Source organism: Hetaerina americana, unplaced genomic scaffold (assembly GCF_022747635.1).
Source record: "Hetaerina americana unplaced genomic scaffold, ioHetAmer1.1.p SCAF_3, whole genome shotgun sequence".
Taxonomy (NCBI): domain Eukaryota; kingdom Metazoa; phylum Arthropoda; class Insecta; order Odonata; family Calopterygidae; genus Hetaerina; species Hetaerina americana.
The window spans coordinates 86,225,589-86,247,720 of NW_027286874.1; the positions used below are offsets into that span (position 1 = coordinate 86,225,589).

At 40.2% G+C, this 22,132-nt stretch overlaps 1 protein-coding gene across 1 annotated transcript in view; it reads right to left on the reverse strand.

Moving 5' to 3' along the window:
- The window catches only part of cv-c (crossveinless c), a 345,201-nt gene that overhangs the window by 173,415 nt on the left and 149,654 nt on the right, over positions 1–22,132 (reverse strand). Inside the window, exons 6-7 of the mRNA XM_071587904.1 lie at positions 16,536–16,698; positions 14,419–14,545 (exon numbers count right to left, since the gene is read on the reverse strand). Of these exons, the coding sequence (XP_071444005.1) occupies positions 14,419–14,545; positions 16,536–16,698 (290 nt within the window). The remainder of the gene's footprint in view (positions 1–14,418; positions 14,546–16,535; positions 16,699–22,132) is intronic.

Consider the following 22,132-nt stretch of genomic DNA (forward strand, 5'->3'; position numbering starts at 1 on the left):
TTGTGTAAAATAAAGAAATTTTATGTGGGTAAAACCAAGCCTTTCAACTACACTACGGATTTTTAAACGAAATGATGCCTAATACCAACACATTTATATCATTTAAATATTCGAATTAAGTATTGAAACTACATATAATTACCACCATCGAATGGAGATTACTAACTTTTAAAAATGAAAGGCATTACAACATGACACAGGATCAAAACAGTTTTTATTCGTTCCATTTCGAATTTGTTTTAAAAGGCTTTAAAAGTAACTAAAATTCATTATAAATGGTTGTAATTTTTTATATTTGTAATCCTAAAATGAGAGACTCAATCAAAGAGGAGATTGAGAAGTCGCTGAGCACTATTTCACTTGCCATAGACTTAGTGTTTTCCGCACACAATCAAGTCCTTCAGCAGTAAGATTAAATATCTTATTTCATTATTTTCTAGTTCTCTTCATGCTTCGTCCATACAGCCTATCATATCCCTCTACTCTTCCGTTCAGCTTCAAAGCCTTCACATCCCACGACATCTCAATTTCTTCTCCATCCAATTTTCGGGCCAACCTTGGCTTAACTCCATGCCCAGATCACTTCTTCAATCCTACCCCAAGTTCAAGTCTCAAATGCCTCCAATATACTCTCCTCATCAACATTAACGTGTTCTCTTACGTTGGGAATCCCGACGATTAATCTCATCTCTGATCACTTGTGTGGAAACCAAACTTAGCAAATTAATTTAAGCCACGTGTGCGGAACACGGGCTCGAGATAAAAGCGAGGTGGGGTAAGTGGAAGGGAGTGGTAGGGCATATTTTGTTCTGAATCCTAGTAGGGTGCGCTTTCGTCACGGTGACTTCACAGACTTCCTTACAAAGCGATTAACATGAGAAACTCAGAGGGTGCGTATAGGAGGGAGATGAAATGTTTCTTACAAACTAGGTCAACTCGAACAAGGAAACTTTAAGTGTTGAAGCTTCTGAGAATGGATTTTAAGAAATAAAAATATGCTACATTTGTTGTTGGTGGCATCACAGGAAAGGTGAGAGAATATTATTTGCGCATTATTGAATTCTCAAATTTCCTGTGATTAAAAAGCACCAACTACGTTAATAAGGCTTAATTAATACCTTGAATATGCCGAATTTTAAAACTTCCTTGTTAAAGCCAATATAGTTTCCAAGAAAAAAATCCACAGAAACTAGAACAGTGATATTGAATAAAAATAAGCCTCATTCCTTTGATTACTGGCATTGTATCTTATTTGTCATAGTGTACCTTACGGCATATGGATAAAAAACTATGGTAACACGTCTACTCTATGTTAGTATGGAAAAAACTGCAAACAATATCCCTTGTCTTTCAAACAAAATAAGTTATTTCACTCTCAATTCATCAGTAAAAACAAAATGTGTATTGAAATATGGTTTGATAGCAACAATAGCATGCCAAAAACTTTCACCGTCAATTTTGCGTAAAGCGATTTCATTTGATCACTACTTGTAAAAATTTCCGAACGCACAATCCAAAGACGGCGAGGCACTAGCCGCGGTCACGGTCACTAGACAAGGACGTTACGACATGAAAAACGGAAGAGAAAAACAAATCCCGCAAATAATCTCGGGCAAGTTAAATTTTGCCTCGAACAATTCGGCTGCTCTACGCACGCCGTCGATACATCAGGCCAGGCCGCCGTGATCCAACGAGCACGCCTCCGACGCGCGCTAGAATTGAAAAAAAAGAGGACGACGCAAGATTTATAAAATAATAATAATAAACAGCGACGGAAACGAGCTGGTGGATGGGAAGGGAGAGGGAAAAAAAACATTCGAACCAGTGTCGTAAACACGACCCCGCGTGGTTGCGACCTTTTAAGAGACTATCTTTCAGCGAATCTCGCGCTGGCGATGGGCTGGCCTATGGGAGGGGAGAGATAGAGTGTGTGTGTTTGCATGTATGTGTGAGTACGGGGAGGGCGGAGAAAGGGTAGGTTTCGCATGGAATGGCTGGAAACCTGTGTAATCGGCGCATCCCAGACCCTTAAAAAAAATTAACCGGAAAAATTCGAAAAAGCACAGGCTGTGGAAATATTTACGTCGTGCCAACTTCCAAGCAGACAGAGAGGTTTTGTGTGTGCGTGTTAGTGCGTATGGGGTGGGTGTGCGGGGAGGTTAATGGTGGATTTGAAGGGAGATCGGAGTGAGGGGGGAGCGGAGGCTGTGGGGAGTCATATAATGGCGAAGGTACGACGCACCAGTTCGCGTTCGCTCGGCGCGGGAGGATTAATAATGTGACGGCGCCTGGAAGTTATGCGACCGTGCGCTCTGCAGAGTACGACGGAGCGGCGGGAAATTCAGGGGCGCGAAGAGAAGGAAGTTCCCGGGATGATGCATTGGGACGACGAAATAGACGCATCGTGGCATTAATGGCGTACGCCCCCACCGCATTGTCCCTAGCCGTGCCAACAATTAAAGCGATAACGACACCCCTTCACGTTATGACGTTGGGTGTGGTGCAGGAAAAGGGGAAAGGGGTGCAGGGGGGGAGAGGATCCTCTTCCGTGGGATCTCTACCTCTCGCTGGGGAAAGGTTTCCTCAATAACGCACCTGATTCTCCGCACTGACCAACCTGCAGCCGCACGTGGGAAGCCCTCGCTGAATAAACAATGACGGGGAGGGACGAACAGACAGTGATGCATGCCGTGTGACCGAGAAAAACGGAGTATTTTACTCTTTAATAGTTTGTATCCGGATATAATTTAGGTTTCCCTTAGAATTTAGAATGGGTAATATTTCTTTTTGCAAAATTTTTAGAAGCGCGATCTTCTCAAATGGACCCGAAAGTACATAATAATTAATATATATATATATATATATATATATATATATATATATCTATATATATTAATTATTATGTACTTGCGGGTATATAAAATAAATAAATATATATAATTGTAAATATATACGATTTTACGGAAAAACTCACACGAGCGGCACAATAATGGGACGGGACAATAGAACACAAATAGAATAGCAACATTTAAAAGGACACTCACACGGTAAGTAGTTCAAGCTTTCGGCCCTCTCAGAGGCCTTCTTCAAGTGAGACTCACTTGACAAAGGCCTCTGAGAGGGCCGAAAGCTTGAACTATTTACCGTGTGAGTGTCCTTTTAAATGTTGCTATTATATATATATGTATATATATATATAATTATATATGTATATATAATTATATACATGCATATATAATTATATATATATATATATATATATATAGTATATAAACAACAGTCCCAAAAAGAAATATCCATTTAAGTCTCAAAGACGAAAAACAGCATTAATTCACGTAGCTACTAATTGTTAATAGACCGAAAGAACTATTTCCACACAGTAATATCTATCGGCTGTGCAAAAAGAGCAAAAATTGTCAAGTTCAGAGAAAAGCCGAAATATTCCGTGACGGTTAAGCTAGAAAACGGTAAAAAATGACGTATTTAAGTAAAAACATAAGTCGAAGGCACTTCTTCACTTACACTTTCTAGCTAAAAATGTAAAGGGGTGACAAAAATAAGACACAAAGGCGGACGGAGGAAACAAACATATAACATTAGATTTCGGTAGAAACGAAAGATGACAGAGCTTTTTGCGTCCAGGACTATTATGGAACTTTCTGAGATAAAGGCTTCGACCGGAGGAGGGCAATTTTGCTGTCAAATTTTACACATAGTAGCCTTTGAATCAGGAAGTAGATGGAAAATGTAATATCAGCAAAGAGGTGCGTTTTTCACTCGAAACCCTTCCATCGACAAGACCCATTGATAGAGGGAAGGAGCATTAAAGAGCATGTGTTTAATTCTTTCCCACAGTCCTCATTACTTTTAATCTGGAGTAGGAAGCTAAGACAGGAACATTAGCACGTGGACGGGAGCGAGTCAGGCGACTAGTTTGGAAAATGTGGAAAATATAGAAAATGCAACAGACTCAATTAATTTGATAGCCATTAAAATTCATGGAGAAAATGTAATCAAAATATTCAAGTTGAAATCAGCTGAAAATAAACATAGCGGAAATGTATAATTTAAAATTAACATTATCGACTATCCGCCATTTAAATCATCCGGGTCATCTACCAATTGATTGGCTTTCAAATGACAAATAAAATCTCCGTAGATATTAATTATGCATTGGCCAAGCCCTTCTTCATCCCTTCCCATACGGTGGATGACGATGATGCACCACAACGGTGCAGTGCCTATGTTTCCGACAGATGGGCAATGGGAGTCGATCTTGTGATCGTCTCACAATAACTAATCAGGAGACGAAAGAAGTCCTCTCTTTTAAAACGCGATGGCAAGAAAGGAAGAAGAGTGCATTCGGAAGGGGATGGAATAATTATGAGCGTACAAAGGTGCGCATTGTGGTGTTGATACGTTTAGTAAAATGACATAACGGCGAGTATTCATCTCCGTTTTAACATTTATATGAATTTCATTACAATTCCAATTTGAAAAATAAGAATAAACTCTAGTTAAGACAATTCCTGAGGGGATTCTATGGCATCAAAAATAGCTTGTTAGGCATTAAGCACATGCGCGCCTACCCCAATAACATGTCAGTCCAAGAGATTCTTAAAGAGTATTGCGCTTGTGTAGGCTGGATCATCATTTTTCGTCACACAATGCATTTAAATACAGTACATAATTTTCAAGGCGCCGAGTACAACAGGAAACTCATCCATTTAATTCAAGACATTCTACCACGGAATACTCCTGAAAAATAACTCGAAAATAGCATGTAAATATACCCAACGTAATTTAATAAAAATGCTTATTGGAGTAGTGAGGTTCTATTTATATTCTCTCCTTTATGTTAATATCTACACACAATAAGGGTTTCAGCTTCTAATAAGTGTTTGACTACATTTAGCCGGCCAATTTCCTATGGCGCATGTGGTATGGACTTTTATAGCACCCAATTGTAGGTCAAAATGATGTCGTTTTTGCGAAATTTCGTGAAAACAATGTTAACTGGTATCGAAATTTTTATTACAATTTTTTAAGGTCTAAGGCTTGTTTTTCTGCTTTTTTCTAGAGCTGTTGCGAAGGGAGATAGGGAGTGTTTAACTCCGTTCGTTCTGGAGTCTCATTTTCATCAAGCTAGTTTTACCAACTGATATATTTGCTGGCCCTTAAAATTGCTATGATGACACACGAATACTCGAAATTCATTCATTAATTTATCTGGGCATTCAAAATATCTCTGGAAATATTTTTCTCAGCAATCAAAAAAGATGAGTAATTATAAAAAAACTTCAATAACATATGCCTTTATGCAAATTCATTTGTCGCCAATTTAAACATTTAAAAATATTATAATTATTTAGATTCGTGCCAAATATTAGCATAAAATAACGCCATGTAAGAATGAAATAAAACCGTTATTCAGTTACATTCTTAGAAATAAAAGTTCTCATTGTTTTTTCAACCTGAAAAAGTATGATGAAATCGGAAGAAATTTATGCTACACATATAATCTATATTCTTTACTATTTGTGCATGTTTGGTGCTTTATGACACTTTGATATCGACTAGTACTTCTCTGCAATTCAAATGCAGGCAAAATTGTTAACATGCTAAAACTTAGCAAAGCAATTGATTTAAAAAAGCTTTTCGTCGTTGAAAATGTGATTTTTGCAAATGTTAACTTATTTTTAATATTCATACCCTTAACGAAATCACTACCAAAATCGCGGTGAGCCTCCACTCTTATTCGTCTCTTTTCTTCCAAGTACCGAAGTGAAAACTATACAATGCATTGACAGTTGCAGGAAAGAGTACTAGAATCGCCAATCTCGAAGCTAAAAGTTGACATTTTCAACTTCTGACATGCTCACGTGTACCCATACTAGTCAAAACAGCCACAAAACCACAACAGTTGCGAGAGATGTAGAAATATAGTTGACCCAGATTACCTCCATCTTCCATGCGAAAATGCAAGCACATTTCTCGCACTCCCGATGATGTAAATGGGAACATACCGGAGTAAAATGGTTTTGAAGGGAGGGGTCGTGTTGGTCGAAAAATGAGGGGAGGCGGTAAGTCGAAACTTCGCACCTCCGCGCCCGGGTCGCCCTTTACCACGGAGTAGTTTTGACGACCGCACCACCGGAGGACGGAGAGCAAGTAAGAGGGTCGCTATATTTAGAGGGCATCCCTCGCGCCCTGAACATGGGCGGTCGGTGAGACGGGTTGGGACGGCCGGACTCTGACGGGTTGGGACGGCCGCTTCTCAGGGAATTCGAAAGACGGACGGGATAAGAAGGCGGTAGGAGGATGGAAAAGGCCCTAATCCTGCGGCCGGACCTCCTCAACTTCGCCTCACGTCCCTCTACCCCACTATATCCGCGGTGGCCACGACGAGGGTTGGTTCAAGACACTTGGGAAGTGACGGACGGACAAGGGGTCTGTTGCTCGCCCTCTCCAGCCCTCCGTGTACACCCCAGGTGGAGCCGTCGACCAAGGAGAGGGAGGAGATCGAATTGTGTCGGAATGGCCCGAGATAGATCGGCTTGCGTCCGAGTCTTCATTCAAATGACGACGAACGCGGTTTACGTCGGGAGGATCCTCCATTGTGACTCCAACGCTACGGAGCACAAATATGCTAACAAAAACCTACTGGCCATTTTTCAGAGAATGTGTCCATCAATTCGGTTCGGCTGTCAACACGGAATGTTAAAGACACGCCGGAACCAGGGGGAGAATTTCAATCGAAAGTTTCCCAAAAATGGAAGAATTCAAGATACACGCTCCAAATCAACATAGCTAACGGTAAATGTCGCGTTGGTCCAGTGGGTAGAGCATTGGACTGCTTACAAGAAGGTCCTGGGTTAGATTCCCGGCAAGGCACTGTGGGCACCTGCAGCTCCACCCAAGCTATGTGATTTTTTCGGGTACCAGATCTTCCTGGGCAACCATAACCGGCACAGGGAAAGGAACTGGCCCCCCTACCCTGATGTCTGACCTTCGGGTTGATTACTGTGTTTATGGTTTTTTTAATGGTAAATGGTAGAATTGTCGCATATAAAAAAATAATTAATTGATTGCCTTTTACCTCAAGAATAAACATTTATTCATCTTCACAACAAAAACTATGCGTTCCTGCACAACAAGAGCATTGTTAACATTGCAGTATCACCTTATTCATCAGCTTAAAATTTCTACCTTCCTTCAAAATTATCCATCCACTTTCCCTGCCATCTTTCAATTTACCTCTATCAACTTCTCATCTTCCCCAAACGTATTTAATGCTTCTTTGGCCTTCCTCTCTATCCGCTTAATTTTTTCACCACTCTCAACGTCCACATCTGAAAAATTTCGATCTTAGGCTTATCCTCTTTTCTCAAGAGTAAATAAGGTTTTTGAATTGCACCACGCCACACTTCGTATTAAACACCTAGCCACTCTTTCCCATTACATAATCTTTGCTTCCATCAAACAACAGCATTGACGAATGTACACGTAGTATATGGACCATGGCATTTACGTCGACACCCATCGGCTTAACTGTATGTATCTCCAAAATGAGTAAATTGAGTAGTTTCAGGCATGACTTGGTGGAATTGTAACACAATAAAGAACGGATAGTAACAATTTTCCACTTAATAAATTTAATTGTTCATTTAATGGTGCAATTTAACTTATTTAACGGAAAATACGAGTTAATCGTAGTTACTACTCGTTCTTTATTATCTGTATCTCAATACCGATATACATTGTCAGCGACTCGTTATTTACTTAAACGCGGGTGGATTCTGATATATCGTACCGCTTAAAATCTAAAAATGATCCCTGAATCGAACCATCGGGTTGGGAGAATTTACCTTGCTACCATTCCAGTCACCTGGCGGTTCGGATTACGGTTGGATTACCTAGAGCAGGTTATTATTCTCTGGCGAAATTCGGAGCACAGTCGCATCGGGTAAACGGAGCGATATGATTCGGAGTGATAGCCACGCGGACCCAGCACGGGACTTTCCGCCACCATTCAGCATTCATTCCTTATAGATGGATCAGACGTATGCGTTTGACATACGCTCCGGAAAACGCACACATCCGCGGCGTCGTCGTCCCGGAATTAAATTACGAGCGGACGCTTGCTATCGGCACAATGAACAACATTAACAATAACGATACAGGCGAGGCCTAAATGAATTCTAATGACGAGGGGGGAGGAGGGGTACTGATACCAAGCGTGCTCTCGAATCGCCCACTCAACGCTTCCACATGGAGAGGCGGTGGAGTAGCATGGCTTCCCATAAATGCCCGATTTAATCCCTTCAAAGCCGGAAGTGACAATTGTGTTACTGTTTGCAACCCACCATCCCGTTTCCCTGTTCAAAATAAATGAGAAAAAAAAGCTTTCTTTCACGACGAACCCCTTGTTTACCGTGGAAACGCGAGAGAATTATATAATCGCTCATTCGTGTTATTGGGCTGAACGTGTGGTTAGGGGGGCGGGAGGGAAGCTCGGCGTCCTCTCGCGCGGCATTACCTCTTTTATTTTCCGAAAGCGCATTTTCCTCCAAGCGCCCTTCCTATTTTTTTTTTAATTCCACCCCGGTCCTTCAGTTTCAGTTTTAAATTTCATTTTCATCGGGGTAAATGAGGTCGAGTGGAGGAAAAGAGAGATGGAGAAAGGGACTGAGAAGGGAGAGGATGGGGTTAAAGAAATGTGGAGGAATAGAGGGGGAAGGGAAGTAGTGGTGGAGGGGTAAAGGCGAGAGGGTGGAAAAAGGGCGAGTGGAAGGAACGGTGGACAACGGTCTTGACAAAAGGGCTGGTGGAGATATGAAGGTGGGGAGAGAAGAAAAAGGCGCAGTTTTGGAAAGCTGGTATCCCCATGCTACGAAAAAATACCGGAAAAAAAAACGGTCGCATGGGGGGGAGGGTGGTGGACGCCAAGGTCAAGGGAGAGGAAAAGAAGGAGGGGGAGGGGGGGTGTAATCCAAATTGACTTCGATGGACTGGCAGTGCGCTTTTGATCCTCATACAAAAGGAATCCGAAATTAAATCCATCGCGACCACAATAGACGCGGGGCGAAGTAATTAAAACTTGGGTCTTTGACTGAAGGCTTTTCCCCACGATCGCCGGGAACACTGCGCGCCCATCGAGGGAGTGGCGGTAGCCGCGTGCTGAGGGGTTGGGATGGGAAGGAGGTCGAGGTGTTGGCCCAGAGGGTGTACGGGATAGTGTCGGATAGAAGAGGCCGGGACTGGGCATTCTGAGCGAGCGAGAGAGTTCGTGGAGATGTAGGAAGGGGTGAAGTCGAACTACCGCATTGGTGTATTCCGGGCTATTAATGATCGCTTAACCTACTCACAGCGACGAAAGCCCAATGAGAAACTGGCCCTCCTCACGGTTTTTCCAAAAGTTCTCCATTTGATTTGAGCAATCCGTCATCCATTTTTGACAAGCTCTACTCAAACAGGAGGATAAAAGAAATGTGTTCAACTGAATTGATCAATCGCCCATTCTGATGAGTTTATAAGTATTCGTTCCAGTTTAAATCTCTTAAAATCAAAGCCCAGGTATGTTCTCCTTCATCGATCGCATCAAAAATCGGGGTAAGAACTGCTCCATGAGCCGTAGATTAGTTCATTCTACTTCAACCTACCCCCATCATCTTGATGAACAATTCCTCTCCAATTATCCCTTGAACTTACAATGACTCATGAACGGCATTTTCCTTCTTTGGTGACATAGCGCACTCCTTCATCTTCGCTCTAAACGAGGCCTCTCTTTCATTCCCTTGCGCATTTCCTCATCTAAAATAATTTGTCTTAGTGTGGATATCTCCTTCAACAATAATAAATTACACCTTTCTGTTCACATAAAACGCACCAACAAACGACAACACCTTCATTCCAACAGCATTCTTTACATTCCTTCCACAGCAAACGTTCACTCCCATTCTCCTGTTCTATCCGTGGCCACCGAATCTGTAATTATCCTAATTCCTTCAATAAATTTCTCAATAACCTACAACACTTCGTCCTCCATAGTGGATGCCCGGCATTCCTCTTCTATTTAAACACCCGAAAACATTCCTGCATACCAAAACCTTCCACCGCCAAAGATCCTCACTCTCATTCCATTTGTACTACATATTTCCGTAGCATACCGTACATACGTACTCTTCAATTCACTCTCCAGGATCTTTTCGGATAATCAAAATCAAAAGATCTTGACCAAAATTTACCCTACATGTCCCTCCGTTGCGTATACACATCTTGACAACCTTTCAAACAAGCTCAAATCAACCAAGCCTCTGTCTAAATATCCCTCATCATCAAAACCCATATCAATGTGCAATAGGGCCAGATGACGCACTTTCTCCATCCTCATCACTCCGGCCCTTCTCAACCCGCTTATCAACACTCTACGATCTCTATCCTACTGCTGTTGCACTCCCAAAAACGCAGTCCATCCACTATCTGAATTTTGCCTCTACTCCACTTTCTGCAAAGAACGATGCATCGCAGCACTCCACACCCATATCAAGAACCACCGCAAATCCAGCAAACCGTATTCCCCATCAGTTGGTATTCCCGCGCCAAAACACACCTCCCTCCCTCCACTCTCTTTCGATGAGTGCCACATAATTTCTACGAGTTTCACTTATAATTTCCTCACTCCTACCCACCGACTCTCCAATTAAACTTAAAACCCTCGAGCGGGCCATCTAATATGGCTTGTTGAAGCTTTTCGGCACCCTTCCCTTAGTATTTTTTTTACTAAACCATTTTCTCCTCTCCCCTTTTTTTCCTCTCCTCCCCCTTTTTAAACTGACCAATGAAATCCATTCCTCTATCACGCCTCCACCCCTAATCCCGCTTATTCAGTCTTCTCCACTGAACAAGGTGGTCGTGCTACCGAGAATTTGAAATATTTTTTGTATTAGTTTCTTGTACATTTTTCGCTTGTTAGTAAGTGTTCATATCTTTTATACGATAGATGATATAAACGACATAAACATGTTTATTATTGTATATATATAACATAATATTAGAGTAAAATAATGTTGAAAATAAGGAATAATAGATTTTTAAGGGTTATTAAAGCCCTCTAGAAGTAAATACTATGCATAAAGCGATTAATGACTTTGACATGAGCAGATGAAGTATCCAGTACATTTTAGAAAATAATTAAAAGGGATACACTTTTTATGAGACAAAAATTAAGCTTTTTAGACTTTCCCTACCCCGAAAAGGAAACTGCGGGAGAGGTATCATTTTATGTAACTTTGTGGAAATGAAAAAATTATACGAACTGACGCATTCGTGAAATTAAATCTCCCTTTAAACCGTCTAAATTTTATAACTTGCTATGAAGCATCAGCATTTGCAGACAAAATCCGATTCTGGTATTTAAAATTCAATAAAAGCCGATCAAGTAATGCAGGCGCTCAAGGCGCATGCTCTCAAGGCTATTCCAAAACGGGGTGAATTTCGCCGCGTGCAAATACATAGAGCTACAATTTAACGACCTTTCTTAAATTAAGTTTACAATCGAAAATAACCTCAAACTCTGCATCCCGAAAATTCAATTACTAACTCCCACACCCTGTGAAACTTGGCCAATAAATTGATGAATACACGTGCATGATTGTGAAAGAAAATTCTAACAGAAGCATTCAGCATACCCAGTTTTCAACCGGTTGTATATACGAGAGTAGTTCTCACCCGGACCTATAAAAATTAAAACTCTCTCTCCATGCCTCTATTCAAACATTGAATGGAAATGCGAGTTCAAGAGTGTTCTTTGATATCAATTATCCCACAATTTCCAATAACGCGAAAGCAGATGCGCCTGAAATTTGCTGCAAACAAATAGTAACCGCGGTAACGCACAAAAAGTGTCGTTCTTTACGACCTGGACGAAAAAATATGCAAAAATATCACGCTTGCGCTAATTGGATATAAGGTGGAATGGGAGATACAGAGCAGCCCCGCGGTGGCGGTTCCTGAAGCTCTAAATTTGGCCGAGCGGATTCCCGAATATCGCTGATTTTGCGCGTAATTTGAAGCACCAAAAAAGAGGTGTGCTCTCTATCCCGTAACGGGCAAGCGGAAGGTTTTGGAGGAGATGGGAGGGATATAAACCGATTTGCACTCGCGTGCGGTTAGCACCAGCGTTGATGCGAGCCGACACAAGGTCTTTCGGCGAAATGAAACGGATGTAGCCGGCAAATATTTTAATAGGATAACAATTTTTGCGTTTTGCCGTAACCAATAGTATGGGGGACCGGAATTTCTGCCTCCTTCTCCTGCTCTCCTTGGCAAACTAACGCGTTCACATCATAGGTCTAGTAAATATATGCGCTTGCTCAGACTTAAATTCCCATTTATGCATTATTGCCCTCGCAAAACAATCCACAGAGCTAGCGGGTAGCCATGAACGAGCTCATTGAATGATTCGTAGACCAACGGATACCAATGAGCTAACTGAATAATTCTTGGGCCAATTTGCGTGTTTCAAACTTCAAAACCGTGCGTATATACTAAAACTGAAGTATTTATGATGTGCTTTCATATGCACTGTACGGCTCTGGGTATCCGGAACATATTTGTAAAATTATAGTCTGATAGAGGTTCTGCTATCGTCGAACGGAAAAGAATGCTTCGATATCCTCACGTGGAAGAGAGGATTTGTGCAGTAAAACTAACATGATTTCGCATAACATCTTCATGTTTCCTCTCTCTCTCTCTCACACACACACACCCACAGCTACCCTTAACTTACCCTAAGCACTCACACCTACACTAAATCTCTACACAAAGTAGCAACTAACGGAACTAATAATATTGCGATGAAGTAACTATAAAGTGAGATTAAATACATAAATAGCCTAAAACCAGACCTTATTTGTGTGACATCGTAAGATTTTTATCATCCCGTCAATTATTTAGATTGGCAAGGGATAATAATACATTATTTCTCTCGCTCACTTCGTATATTGACCTATTAACTATGAAAGCAGCTCAAAGAAAATAAATCCCGAAGTTTTATACCTATGCATAGCATCTCAACAGAATTTAGAGATTGGAATGGGTGTATGTTTATTACTGTTGAATTATACACGCTCCTTCAACACATAAATAAAGGAAAGCAAGGAGAAAAGAAGGCCATAAAGAAAAACCCATAATGCTTTAAATATCTTTCGCTGGACGAAAGCTTAACGTAACTGATCCGATAGAAACCCAGAGGCGTAAGTCGCGGGAGGATGAAGATAGCTGTGCGCTTTCGTTTGAAAAAATACTCTAATGCATTTGGACACCACCAATTAATTAAAACCATACAATTAAAAAAAAAGTTTTGTTTGCCTGGAGAGAAAAAATAGTAAGCTCCATGTCAGTACTGAAACTGAAGATAAGAGAAAACAACAAGTTTGATGCAAGCAACAACATCCTGCGCCCCAAAAACATTTTTTCATTACCTTTTAATGACGCTCACCTCAAAATGTCCTCCAATTGCGTATAAATATTCCTATGAAATTGCCAGTCTAACTTAATTTCTTCAGACAGAAACGAACAACCAGATCTGCCCTGGAGAAATTAACCATTAATTTGAAAATCAAATAAGCCGCAGGGTTAAGCGATCCCGAACGTGAAGCGGGGAGTATCCCGTTTGAATAATCCCCAGTGGTATAAAAAAAAAGTTTAAGTGTCGAGAAGATAATATTTTTCATATCTCATAACGAGAAAACAAGAACAATGACAGCAACAACCTAACTATAAGGCGGCACTGTTGGAGGGGAGTTTCACCTCGAGTCCTGGCAGCGAAGATCAAGAAAATCAATCCGAAGCCAGCCGACTCAGCTATAGGCAAGAGTGAAGCCCGCGGAATATGCCACAGCACTTCGGCGAGGAAGGAAATGATAAATTAGATCAACAGCTTCCCCAAAATATAATATGCAGCCGTGAATTCATAAATCTTGAAATGAGGATCCTCCAAGTTTAATGACTATAATTGGGGGTTACATTTTCCTCAATAAAGGTCAAATGTCAGAGAATTTCCTGACAGGGGCTAATGGGAGGGGTGCATCGTTCATCAATGCTAGGTAAGCAGGTAGAACTCAGGGAAGAAGGCGTAAGAGAACGGATAGGGAATAATGGGCCGTGGCAGATGGTTAATCTTCAAATTGAAATACTGAAGAATAACTATATCGATTGCGCGACGGATGAGTTTCGTCATCTTGAAGTATTTCCTGACAACAACGTTGTTTACTGTTGCAACGGTATTGTAATGTAATTAGTTAACTATACACACATTCAAAAACGTAAATCTACTTTTGGATGAGCCCGCAGGTTAGCCACTGGCTTAGGAGAACGATTTGAATTTGAAACAAAACTTGAAACAAATGGTCTTACCTTTTGGTTTTCCGTTGAAATCTTCGTCCTCTCGCTTGTGGAATTGGTTGATGCTGATACTTTGACAAGCAGCGGAGCCGAAGATGACTTGGTTCCCAAATCATTTGGTTTAGGCAGAACTACAGCCCTGAAGAACGAGAATTATTAAGTTAAGACGCTAATTATATCATATGCAAAATATTAAGACATATCATATTAACAGATGCATATATTATGACATCATGGCCAATGGGGGTTGGCAACAAGCGAACGAAGAATCGAAAACAATATGCATTAGCATGCAAATGCCATTTTGAATGGCGATTGACAATTAATTACGGAATGACACGAATCGTCCCGTCTAATTTTACAAAAAAAAAGATAGCAGTCTTCATGCAGCAGATAGTAATCACACTTTCATGCGTAATAGAACACACTGCCGCGGTACAAATTCCAATCAATATCAAGCACAGATGTGCTTCAAAAGATTACTAACGAGCGTCAAACTTGGTTTTTTAGCTATCTGCCGAATTGGATCCTAATGGAAATATATCACAATTTGGTGACAGCATTGAAACTTACTGATGGCATTGAATTGTATTAACTATTAAGTAAACAAGAGTTCGTGCTTGTGTTATTAAAATTCAAATCCGCAAACCGACAAATAACTTCAACACATTGGCTGGTCACTACAGGGAATAGCAACAAAATGAGTCAAATTTTATTTTGAACGGATGACTGTCGCAAGTACTTCTTTCAATTTTCCTCGATCTCGAATATGACTAATGCCTGTGATTATAGACCAGAAGCCTTTACATGAAAAAGAAATATTCCATTCAATATATCACGGGTGCGGCATTTCATAAGAAGATAAACTGCGTCGAAATGCGTTGTGGTGGTTGAACGCTATTATTAAGCGAATGGGCATAATCCTAAATAACTGACCAACCGAGTTCGATGGAAAGAGTTGCAATACCTCTTCATTTAGCGGACATTTATCATTTAGTTGACCGCAGAGTCATGACGGCCCGGAAAGGAAATACACGCGACTGCGACATGCCAACTTGCCCGGAAAAATATATTTTTTTCCTTTTGTCCCGACCGAGCAAAAATTATGTTCCGAGTTTGTAACGGAACGTTTTTTTTCCAGAGCTACATTACACGTTATAATTCAGAAGGCTACTTCGTCTAAAATATGGGTATGTATCTGTATAACACGGCCATAGATATCCCTCAATGTGTTTCCGCGGTAAAAATTGACCTTCATGCAAGAAGTCCGCAAAGCACATAATGATGCCTGGGAGTATCTCTGCATTTTACGATGAATTTGAAGTAATTTACAATAATTCGTTCATATTATATAAATTCTAAATTTCAGTTCTATATTTTGTTTTGCAGGAAGAGAACTATGCATGGTTTAATAACTGGGAAAGACTTTTTTTTCTTTAAGTAGCAAAATCTAGAGAGGGGAGAATGCAATACCCACCCATTATGCCTTCAGATATTTCCCAACATTTATTGGATGATAAAGTAACGATGCGGAATCGTGTGGTTCGCTTCAGATTAGCTCCGAAATACTCCCTTCGCCATGTCTGAGTAATATAATTTGCACTCTTTGCAGTTAAATTACCCAGGCTTGCAATAGAAGCCTGGGTAATTTAAGGACCTATCTTAAAAGAGAACAGAGATTCTCCCCCATTTAGACAATAACTTTACATACGAAGTTCGGGTTGGAAAATAAAGTTACACCCACCAGGCCCGGTTTTATCAACCTTCCGTTAATTCTCATTCCTCTACATTAGCCATGATTAATTATAATTAAAGAATAGTCATATTTATTGATTTCTGGCTTCATATATACTTTATAGCTATTAAAGTCATAATTTGATTTCTGGTTACCATACATATTTTCGGCGTAGCAACATCATAAATAATCAAATAATTGTAAAAATGAAAAATTTGTTTTTTGTTTATCACCTACTGGAGTCAAACAGGGACAAAGCAGTATCGCTTTACCATGGTTTTACCCCGACGATTAGTAGTAGGTTCTATGGTGAGATTCGTTTCTTTTGCTGTTTTTAGATTTCTGGTAAAAATTACTTGTTTCGGCAGTTAGGGAAGTAGTTGCTCTCCCTTACCTGGGAAACCTCGGCGGCCGGGGCAGCGACTGGCTGCTGACGGTGATGGTGGCCACGGAGGGGTCGGACGCGGAGGGTGCGGCGGCAGCGGTGTGCGGCGAGGCCTGCGGCACCGCGGAAGACGACTGGCTGCGACACCGCTGGCCGGACAGCTCCTCGCTCACTGGCCGGTCGCCGGAAGAAGACGAAGAGGGATACGTCAATTTGGGAAGGGCTCGCACACTCAAGTGAAGAATCTCAATTCGAAATAGGCAGCGTGGAAATTGCGATTGGCCGGATTCATTTAGAGTACTGATTCAATATTTGGATGTCAACGTCTTTAATAGACTAGCAAACTTGACAAAAGGGTCGTCCTAAAAAATACATTAGCCATTGGACAACCAGATGTAAAAATCTGGTTAGGGACACACTAATGGTGAAACAGTGAAAAGAATTGAAGCCCCTTGATTGCGTGAGTTAATGTGGAACGCGTAACAACTTCTCCTCACCTTACCTATCAAAACTAACATTTGCGCTCATTACTGAGAGAGAAGAAAACAATAAGGGAGACATTTAAGAATTATATATGTAAAAAAATCACGGGAAGATTTTATAGTAAGTTTATGCATTCAAAAGAAGGAGTAAGTCAATCTTTCAAGCAGAATAGTAACAAAATAATTTGATAATGTTCCGCAATAAAGGAACTCAGGGGTCGAAATTTTACTGTCAAGAAAATTACGGTCAGCAGGTGTCATTTATTATTATAAATTCTTGCCATTATAAAGAAAAATCTAGCACTTAGAAAAATCGTTATTGAGAATTTATATCTAGCACTTATAGGTTATGAGTTATGCAAACATTCATTTCAACGTGAGAAAAACCAAACTGTAAAAATCCACATATTCAAATGAAAGATAAAGATAACAAATATATAGCTTGTCATTTGCTCACAAGTACATGAAACGCATCCGTTTCTTACCATCTGCACAATCGCAATGCTACCATCTTCAATGGAATGAAAATAAGTAGGTGGTAATTTTAATCTACTTCTTGTACTTTACTTCAGTAGTTTTACGAGAAGTTTTTACAGACCCCAAGACCAACTACAACATTAAATAACATGCATAGCTTATGATAGACCTGCTTTAACAGCAGCGAAGATACGTATACCTGCCGACGAGTCAGTGATTTACGAAACATGCGTAGTCCTGTGGATGAAGTAGCTTTAGCAGATGATCCAGATGCTATACAACGCTGGCGCGATACTTGGCAATTATAATTAAACTTAAAAATGTGCGTAGTGATGAATTTTTAGAAAAAAAGACAATTCCCTACCGAATGTCTTCTACATCAGGAACACCGAAATGGAATTTGAGGACACAATTAAATTCTTAGGCGTTACCCTGCCTCACGACCTCTCCTGGGTGAAACAGATACGGGGAACAACGCTAACAACACATTCGAAAATGGTACTGAGAGTGAAATGCAAGATGAAAAGAGTACTGAGTTAGTATGAAGAAAAGTTTAAAGATAAATATTAACTAATATACAAAAAATTATAAAATAACGTCCAACACATTATAATTAATCAAATTAATTGTGAGTTTGAAAATTAGTGATTTTATTTATGCTATAAAAATAAAATCCTGGTGCTCTTTCAAAAAACAACGTACCTAAGCCTCCCGTGTAGAAAAATAAAGTTTGATGTCAACTGAGAATTTTCATCAAAAAATGAAAAGTTTAGTTTAATGCAGGAGAAAGACTTTAGGAAATTCTCAGAAAATTCCATTTCTCTGAAAATCTCTTTCTCCAAAGTCTCTTTTTTCATTTTTCATCACTATCGACTTCTCAGAATATATATTTTTCATTAGTCTTAGTCGTTCCCAAAAGCCCTTTCCCGAAAAATTACTTCCTGGCAGTGCTAAACGTGAAGCACAGATTTGAAGCCTATCATTTGAAGCCTTTCGTAAGCAATCGAATTCAGGGATCCATTTTCACGCTGGAATTATATCGTACTTCCCTCAAGTCGTGGGACCTTGGAACTGCGTTACCACGAAATACGTTTACTCAGAAAAACACGGAGTCAAGGATTTATCAGCTCCGAACAAGTATGAGAAATCTAGAGGCGGAATCCGAGAAATACATGTGTAGGTTTAAAAGGATACTGGGAAAACAATTTATCCGAGAAATAAGAATTCTACAAGGTTTCAAAATATTTTCGCTACACCCCAAGGAGTAAGTACATGGTAACGTTCTCGATGCTCACGTTCTTGCATGCATGAAATGCTTAACAATTTTTTTAATAAAGAAAATCCCATTTATTAACGTGACCACTACATTTTATTTTCAATTTTTTAATTCAATTATGCAAGGATAACAATTAATGGGCTTCGTTTCCGAAAGGCCTTTCCTAAAAATTACCCTCAGTTCCCATCTATTCTCTATTCACCTGCCTCTGACTCTACTGAAGGATTTCACTCAGCTGGACTTCCTTCCTGTGGCTCAAGGTATTTTCTTCAGATATGATGACCACTCTGCAGGATTTAACGATCCATGAATTATTTCACCATCATTTTCACAACCGAATAATACCGACATTATGACCTGGAAGCTATCCTTGGATATTTGCATAACGTCCAACAAATTGGGGAATATCTACACGAGGAACCGATTAGGAAAATATTGGATAGATTTATCGACAAAAGATAAAGTGGGAACGGGGAGAACGACGGACATGAAGGGAACGTAACTCATATTTTGCATTTTGTAAAAAATTACCGGAATTGTATTGGGGGTTTAAAAATAAGGTACCCCAAAAAGTTGAAACAATAAATTGCCCGATTCTAATTGAACTAACTATTATTATTTTTATGCCGACATTGATTAGCATATGTATATTCAAAACAAAATCGTGTGCTGCGGTGCTAAACACATTTACATTATTCAAACGTTAATACTATTCATGACGGACATCGATCCTTTCCGACATCGTGTGAATTTATTGCCTTCACAAATGACATTATCTTTCTCACCATGTGATGACTGGTGGGAAAGACTTAATTGAGGTTAATGTTATCACCAATCTCAAAATTAGATATCAATACGAAAATTTGATTTTCTGTTGCTCCCGAATTCGTTCTCAACCAAACGCGTCATTTCATTGCATCTCTCTGCTTTGGGTATTACGTTCCATGTATTTCCCTTCGTGATTCTTCGATTCATCCCATATCTTCTCCCTCTTTGCTCTCTTCATAAGACTGTTATGCCTCTCAGTACATCGAAAGAGATCGTGTGCGTTCTACTTCATCCTAACACTTCCGTCGGACTTCTGCTCACCCATTAATCTCACACAACCTCTCCACCGGTGATCCGCTCTGTCCACTTAACCCTCACCATTCTTCTGCAGCATCTTATTCCACTCGTTTCAATCTTCTCACCTCTGCCGCTATTATTTCCCACGACCCTCATCCATAGAAAGGCTTCCCATGGATATATGCTTTGATGGAGTGTTTCAATGATTCCGGGCCCTTGTTTTTGGCTGTTATTAAATTAATTTTCTCTTAGAATGTCATATTTTCCTGCAAATACCCTTCCTTCCTTCATTAAGCATAGTTATTCAGATTAGTGTCGGTGACAAAATTTTACCACTGGTTTCAGTTTTTACCACCCTAACCTACACGTTTGCCTTTACTCCTTGCTTTCTTCCGCAAACTATTATTTTGCCCTAGCTTGTGTTTTTTACCAATTCGGAGGCTAATTTTGATGTTTACAAAATTAGCATCCCTAAAGTATGATGGATCTCCTTTCTCTCGAGGATCATAAAACATTTCCAAGAACTCACGTGACCAAATTAAGTAAAAAATCTGCATGTGGAGAATTCGTGTTTCACAAATTAATGCAGCTGGCTGGTCAACGTGGAGGAATTTCATATGGCCACCCTGATTGCATTATGATGGGTATGAAGAGAGCGGGCGGCCCCACAAAAAGATGACATTGAAGGATGAGCGTGGAAATTTTCCCGGGAAAGCCCTTTCATGGACTTAGACCTGCGGGTAACATACGATCCGGCCCGGGGAGAATTTCAGCCGGCGAGAGCGTCCCAAACTGGGTCCATCTGGCGAAATATTCCACTACAGTATCCCGAAAGTACCAACTTCCCTCAGTACACTCGCTCCTCCTGCCAAGAATTATGTGCTCATTTACGCTAGTCGCCCTTTAGCTCCCGTGTTTCGTAATTTCGTAAATAACCGAGAGAAAATGATTACGGTGACCTGTTAACGGCTGGGAGAGCCGACGAAAGGAGGCAGGTTACGGATGATGAAGTTTTAGCCAGGCAGTTAGCCAAGGGATTTCGGACACTGTTAAAGGCGCGAACGGATAAATTCGTTACGAGGGGAAATAATAAGAAAAGACTAGTCCTTTTTTCTTGTGTCTATCTCCATGTGAATAAATATTTGTTCGCCATACGGCGGGATTTCGTGTTTTAATGTGTGATATATATAATGTGGCTCGTCTCTTCTTCTGGCAATGCGCGCCACGAAACGCACTGTTCTTATCCTTTACGATGTTGTATGATTGCTAACCTACAATCCTGTCCTCTTGTGTGTTGTCTATTTCTCCTTTGGTGGGTGAAACAACTCCCTAACGCCATCTCTTGGCCAAAGAATCGGGGGAATCGGTTGCTTAAAACATTGCAGATCTCAGTGTAAATTACATTTTCTGGATAGCTCAAGTGGTTAGAGCATCCGCCCGACAAGTGGAAAGATCCAGAGTTCAAGTCCCGGTCTAGGAAATATTATTGAACTTGTGATCTACTTAATTCCGCCTTCCCCACCTCTACTGTGTTCGTCTTTTGTATGTATTCCTATCCCTTTTCCTTATCTATATTCATGTGATTCATTTGTTCGCCGTTTGGCGGGATTTCGCATTTGAATGTATGTATGTGTGTGTACATATATTCATACACATATGTACATATTATATATATGTACATGTATGTACATATGTATATATATATATATATATATATATATAAATATATTTGTATATATATATATATGAATTAGTAAGGCATAAATTATAGTGGGTTGAACAATCATTGTGTGGTCATTACTTTGAATTGAAATGGATAGTCATACGTACTAATGAGAATTTTTTCAGCGAGAAAGAATTTACAAAGAGGATGAGATAACTAATGAAAGAGTGCGACTTTAACTAAAGACTTTAAAGCAAGAATTAGTGGAGAGTTTGATTAGAACCATATCTTGCGTTCTATGATTAAGATACTTAGTGCACGAGGAAAGACAACAATGTTGATTGGAGGCTCTAGAAATGTGGGAATGGAAACCGGTGTTGCACATAAGAGAAGCTTTGAGGAAAAAGACCAAAACTAACTTGTCATTTTGAGGTCAAGATCTAACAAATCTGAACAAATTGATTAAGAAGATGCGGAGATGTAGCGATATAATGAAAGCCCATATGGAACGAAGAACGCTGGGAATGGGGGGGGGTAGGGTCAAAGAGAAGAGAAGAAAGGTAATTTGGACAATATGAAGGGGAATAAAAGGTACGAGAGTCTGAATAGGGACACAATGAGAGGGCAGGGATGATATGTTTCA